Source organism: Panthera uncia, chromosome B4 (genome assembly GCF_023721935.1).
Source record: "Panthera uncia isolate 11264 chromosome B4, Puncia_PCG_1.0, whole genome shotgun sequence".
Lineage (NCBI taxonomy): Eukaryota > Metazoa > Chordata > Mammalia > Carnivora > Felidae > Panthera > Panthera uncia.
The window spans coordinates 6,348,133-6,354,132 of NC_064809.1; the positions used below are offsets into that span (position 1 = coordinate 6,348,133).

The 6,000-nt window shown below is 52.7% G+C and overlaps 1 protein-coding gene across 5 annotated transcripts in view; it reads right to left on the reverse strand.

The window, feature by feature from the left end:
* SFMBT2 (Scm like with four mbt domains 2) overlaps positions 1-6,000 on the reverse strand; it is a 227,747-nt gene that overhangs the window by 16,861 nt on the left and 204,886 nt on the right. For all 5 annotated transcript variants that reach the window (XM_049626785.1, XM_049626784.1, XM_049626783.1 and 2 more), the window contains one exon: positions 1,392-1,567. In XM_049626785.1, the coding sequence (XP_049482742.1) occupies positions 1,392-1,567 (176 nt within the window). The remainder of the gene's footprint in view (positions 1-1,391; positions 1,568-6,000) is intronic.

The window sequence follows — 6,000 nt, forward strand, 5'->3', positions numbered from 1 at the left end:
CCTCATGGTTACTCCTAGATACCGGTTACAAGTGGGTAAGCATTTGTTCGCGCCCAAGAACCCCATGCGGGCAAGACAAGTCTGGTGCAGTCTGGCTTTCTAGAAGCCAGATGCTAGGAATCAGAGCAGTTTTGCCAGACATAAACCAAGTGTGGCACACTTGGGGAGCCGTGAGATCACACTGGGTGACCACAGACCTTTCTGCTCTCAGTTCTCCCTGAGCCTTGGTTTATCACTTCTGCCTGGAGCATCGGTTCAGCCTGTAGCAGGCTTTACTCTAAGTTGCCCCAGCGATCTTAGAATTTCGACGTCCTATCATACCAGACCCAGAAAAATCTGTAAGTCGTTTTGGTCGTGCTTAATTTGAGCTGTAGTAACCCGCTTCTTCCCTCTTGTTCCCCTGATCCGGAAGTGCACAGAAGCCCATTTTTTAAGGTCAACATTCAAGGCCAGGTTTAGCTCTCAGTCAGGTCCTTTCTGATCTGGAAGCTTCTGCTAATGAGAAGCCTGCTTCAGGGAGTCCCTCCTCCCGCCAAAGGTAACATGAGGCGTCTCCGGACAGGACGGTGACCTCACCAGGCCCTACAAACATGCCTTCGCCTCCCCATGCACGAGGGTGGAGGCTGTGTGCTCCAAGCTGACGGAGGAGGGCGCTGACTTATAGCAGGGATGGAGTGGACAACAGGATTCAGAATATGCACGCACATACAGAGAGAACACTACAAGGTAATTCACACTCAGAGCGGTGTCTCAAGGATGTGCAAATTCCTGGTTTGGACACACAAGCCGATCAGTCCCAACTGGCTGGGGCTCCTGGAGCACTGACCACACTCCAGAGGGCCTGGCGTGGGATCCTGGCAGCTGGAACGTGGGCTGGCGGTGGAACAAATCTCCAGGCCACCGTGATGGGGATGCAGCCACTCCTGGGTCAGAGATAACCCAGGGGAGACGTTGCAAGAGCAGAAGCGGGGATGGGGGAGTCAGCAGAGCTCGAGATAATCCGAGGTGCAGGTGTCTGGAGACAGCTACAGGGCATGCAGACAAAGGCCAGAGCTGAGGCCTTTCTCCAGCCCTCCTTCCAGCCAGAGCATTTCCAAACCCAGCCAACCGCCTGAAAGTCACGGCACAGGCACTCTCACTTCTTCCTGGGCAATGCCTGCCGCTGCGAATTCGTACTGGGGTCAATCAGCCCGTCCCTGCCTTCCCCTGGGCTGGAGACACATGAGCACGTACCACGGCGAATCTTAATTCTTCCGTGGCAATTCCCGTGGAAAAGCACTCCGCAGTGTGTTGTTGTTAAAAAAAAAAAAAAAAACAAACAAAAAAGACCAAGTCCCTTACCCCACGGTTTAAGCCCAGACACCCGTGTTGTTTTCGTAGTTTGTACTTACTGTACTTGGTTTTGGTGTGAATGGAGCAGTTCTCTGGGCAGTTTTCGGAAACCAGCACGGGACTGAACAAATTTGGGCAGCACTCCAGCTTGGCACAGACCCGCCGGCAGAAATCCGCTACTTGGTCGGACGTCCGCACGATCTTGGCCACGGCCCTGTAGGTTTTGCCTCTGTATCTAGAAGGAAGAAAGGAAAGCAACGATGAGGCCGCACGGTTACTCAGACCCGTTCCGTACGGCAGATTCCAAAAGCAGCCCCTTTATTTCCTAACAACAAATCGCACAGCGTGTGGGACTTGCGGGCCACTTGTTTTTAATCTTGCCTTCCGAGTTCACCACGGCATTTTTAAGGAAGCCCAGCATCGTGCCCAGCGCACGTGACTGAGGGCTGTAACAGAATCCCCTCCACAAAGATGTCTGCTTAGCACCTTCTCTCTGTGGGATACGTGATGGAACGTTCCAGAATGCTTCCAGAATCCAGACATGGTCTCGTGTTGCTCATCGCTTTTGAGGAAAAAGAACTTTATCCTGCCCAAGGAAAACCACAGGCGGTGAAGCCACTGACAAAAGAGTAGAGACCGTTTCTTCTAGAAAGCAGGGTGGATGGATTGTTCTTCAAAAATGGGCCCCAAAGCCCTGGTCCAAATATTTACGGCAGTGATGACGTAAGTAATGCCTGGCTCTTCCGAGCACTTGGATGAATCACCTGTCAGCACGTTTTTTAAAATATCCCTGGTACAAAACAATTATAAACTTCTCAGCTGGCAGCGTCTTAGCTGACGTATCGCGGAACTCAAGAGTCCACCTACACGAAGAAGTCATCAAAACCGTGGGGCCTCTTCAACCGTGCCCTTCATGCACACCCTAACTTTCAAGCTGAAATCTCACACAACAATTTCTTTTCCAGGAGAACAGCAGGCTCCGTGGCAGGTGACACTCGCGTTAGTCTTTGGAAACTAGGCCAAAATCCAGAGGCATGAACCACCGAGTAGGCCAATGCTGCCCTTGCACTTGAGATGGGCCAAACCTCCCAAACCTGCAGAGCCCATTTGTGTTTCGGGGTTTCCAAAAGTCTGCCACAAAACAGCGGGAATACCACGCAGTTCGTGCAAGCAGCGTAACGTAAGGAGAGCATCGCTTTTGTAATTTGCAAATAAAATACTGCGTTCGGTGGGCACCCGGGGGCTCAGTCGGTTGAGCGTCTGACTTCAGCTCAGGTCACGATCTCGCGGTTCGTGAGTTTGAGCCCCGCGTCGGGCTCTGTGCTGACAGCTCGGAGCCTGGAGCCTGCTGCGGATTCCGTGTCTCCCTCTCTCTGCCCCTCCCCCACTCACACTCTGTCTTTCAAAATTAAATAAATGTGAAAAAAAAATTTTTTTAAATATTACACTCAAAACCTAGATCTGGTTCCCTGAGAATAATGCAGTGATAGAAATAAACAGGATAAACTGATTCTGGGTTTATTTCAGCTTGGTTTTCTTTCTATGCTTCTGAAGGTCAGGAGAATACTACCCCCTCGCAATATCATTTCTTGTACAGTATCCATAGCCAAAAAAATTAAATTCTAACTTGAAAAATCTGGCCTTTGTGTTCATTCTCTGGTCTTTCTAATCCCAGCCCTTCTATACTGATTGCTGTTATATTTCTCTGAAGTGCCAAGCATGGCTTTCCGTGTAGAAAGAACTAAAAAGCAATTCTTTGTAGATAAGATCATGCTTTAAATCACACAGCCCTGAACAACTGTTGATCCTTCTAGGCCCTCTCTTGACCCTCGATGTAGGAAGGCAGCCCCAGCCCTGAGGAAGGCTCTGTGATTCACCTGTGGCTAGTTTTTGCTCATGGCTTTCGTCACGCTTCATAATAAACCCAGCACAATTCTGCGGACACAGTATACCGCTAAGGCTCTGGGGGAGGCAGAATAAAAATATGCCACGGATGTGACGTCCCTGGAAGTTTTTTTCCCACTACGATTTTTAACACTTCTTTAATGTTTATTTTTGAGAGAGAGGGAGCCAGCGCATGAGCAGGTTCCAGGCTCTGAGCTGTTAGCACAGAGCTCAACGTGGGGCTCGAACCCACAAACTTCGAGATCGTGATCTGAGCCGAAGTCGGATGCTTAACCGACTGAGTCCCCCGGCACCCCTCCCACCACAATTTTGGTAGCCCTAGGGTGCCCTCCTTTAAAGAGCTCAATATCAAGATTCTTGAAGTCTCTTAAAAAAAATAATAAAATGATACATTGGGGCACCTGCTTGGGATCCTCTCCGTCCACCCCCTCTGCCCCTCCCCTGTGCCCGTGCACACACTGTCTCTCTCTCAAAAATAAGTAAATAAACTTCAAAAAAGCAAAAAAAAAAAAAAAAGTGAAAATAAGTAAAATGATTTTTTTTAACGTTTATTTATTTTTGAGACAGAGAGAGACAGAGCATGAACGGGGGAGGGTCAGAGAGAGGGAGACACAGAATCTGAAACAGGCTCCAGTCATCAGCACAGAGCCTGATGAGGGGCTTGAACTCACGAACCGCGAGATCATGACCTGAGCCGAGGTCGGATGCTTAACCGACTGAGCCACCCAGGCACCCCGTAAAATGATTTTAAAGTAAAAAAAGCAGGACAAATGTGAAAACTGGGGTCTGAATTCAAACCGTGTAAGTAGGGCCCAAAGACAGATGTTCCCAGGCCTCCAAATTCCAAAGCAGAGGCTTCCAGAAACACGTTAGAGGGATGTTAAGGGGACAAGAACAAGTGTCCATGGGAAATGGCGAAGGGGCGGCTTTTTCTTCCCTTCTAGTTCGGGACGACTCCGGGGAAGCAGGCGTGTCCGCAAACCTTTCACGGTTAGGAAACGCGAATTTAAATTTGCGAAAACAGAATTACAGGATGGTTTGCCAGCGAAGGAATGCTCTCCCCTCCCTGCCCTTCTGGAACAGCTCTATTTAAAAGCCACGATGGGGGGGGGGGAGGATGGGGAGGCCTGGTGGGGCCACCGTGTCCTGGCACAGGGCGGATGCCGCGATGCCCCCGCCGCTGGCAGAGCTGCTGACAGCTGGCCCGCACTGCTGGCCCCCAGAGAGTCCCCCCAGCTGCAGGAGCTGCGGCCCTCTCCGCTCCCGGGGAGTGACTGCAGTGGGGCAGAAGCGTCCATCCACTTGGGCCCGATGCGGAACCACCACGGGGGCCATTCTGACTCCGGAGACACCGGGGGCCATGGTCCCTCCCCGGCCCCATCCTGCTCCCTCTCTCTCCCTCAGCCGTGGTCTCGAGGGTTGTCCTTCTTTAAAAGGATCCCGGTCTGTGGCAGGTGGAGAGGGAGAGGCAGGGCGGAGGCAGCCCTGTGCTGGTGGCTGCTGAGCTCTGAGCAGGACGCAGAGGACGTGCACGGGGGGACTAGTTCCGTAGCGGGGCCTGAAGGCCATGAGGGCCAGCTGTGCCCGCTGTGTGTTGGCCGGCGTGCAAATACGGGAAAGCAAAAGGCGAGAGCGAGCCCTGCAGAGCGGGGCGCGAACTCACGAGCTGTGAGACCACGACCTGAGCAGAAGCCAAGAGTCGGACACTTAACCGGCTGAGCCGCCCAGGCGCCCCGCCCGGTGGGATTTTTGGGGTGATGTGGAAAACAAGCTGTTTGGACCTCACAGCCCCAGCCCGGACCAAGATCCTGGCTTGTCTGGAGTCGGTCCACACGTGAGGGCGATTGTTCACACGACTCTTTTCTCACAAGGACGCGCCGAACACGCAGAGATACTGGCGTACCGAAAACAGAGGCAGAAGGCGGCCCTAAGATTTGACGCAATGGCTGGGGTCTAGTGGGACACCTGCGTTTCTGGGGTGCTGTCGTTTCTATTTCCTCCGAGACTCTGCCCCACGTGACCATCCCTCTGATCCTTAGGGCCTCCAGGGACAGACAGACAGGTGTCAGTAGGTCCGACGGATGTGGAGAGGCAGGAGGGCAGCACGCAGGGCACCGGGGGGGGCTCCACCGCCACGTCCTGGCCCCCTCACTAGTCTTGACCGCAGGAGAAAGCGGAGTCCGCTTTGAAGCTCTCCCCGCCACGAAAGGTGTAAGAACAGTAGGCCAACGGCATGCCTTCGTGGGGAGACGTGTGAGGAGAGCAGCTCAAGGGCACAGGAGGAAGCTCTCTGCTATAGCCTGGCAGTGCGTGTCTGGAGGGAAGGACACTCGGCCGCATAATTTATTAAATGGCCCAGCAGACCTGTCCTAAACACAACACAAGGTAAGGTTTTTAAAGCACAGAGTACAAGTACTGTGAAGAAACAGAGGAGAATATTGAAAGAGACCATCAGGCTAGTACACAGAACTCCTGGCATTATGATCAATCTTGGAAGGAAGAAGGGAGGGAGGGAGGCAGGAGGGAGGGAGGGGAGGAAGGGAGGAAGGAGGAAGGGAGGGCGGAAGGGAGGAAGGAGGAAAAGGAGGAAAAGGAGGAAGGAAGGAAGGAAGGAGGAAAAGGAGGAAGGGAGGAAGGAGGAAAAGGAGGAGGGAGAGAGGGAGGAAGGAGGGAGGAAAAGGAGGAAGGAGGAAAAGAATGAAGGGAGAGAGGAAGGGAGGAAGGAGGAAAAGGAGGAAGGGAGGGCGGAAGGGAGGAAGGAGG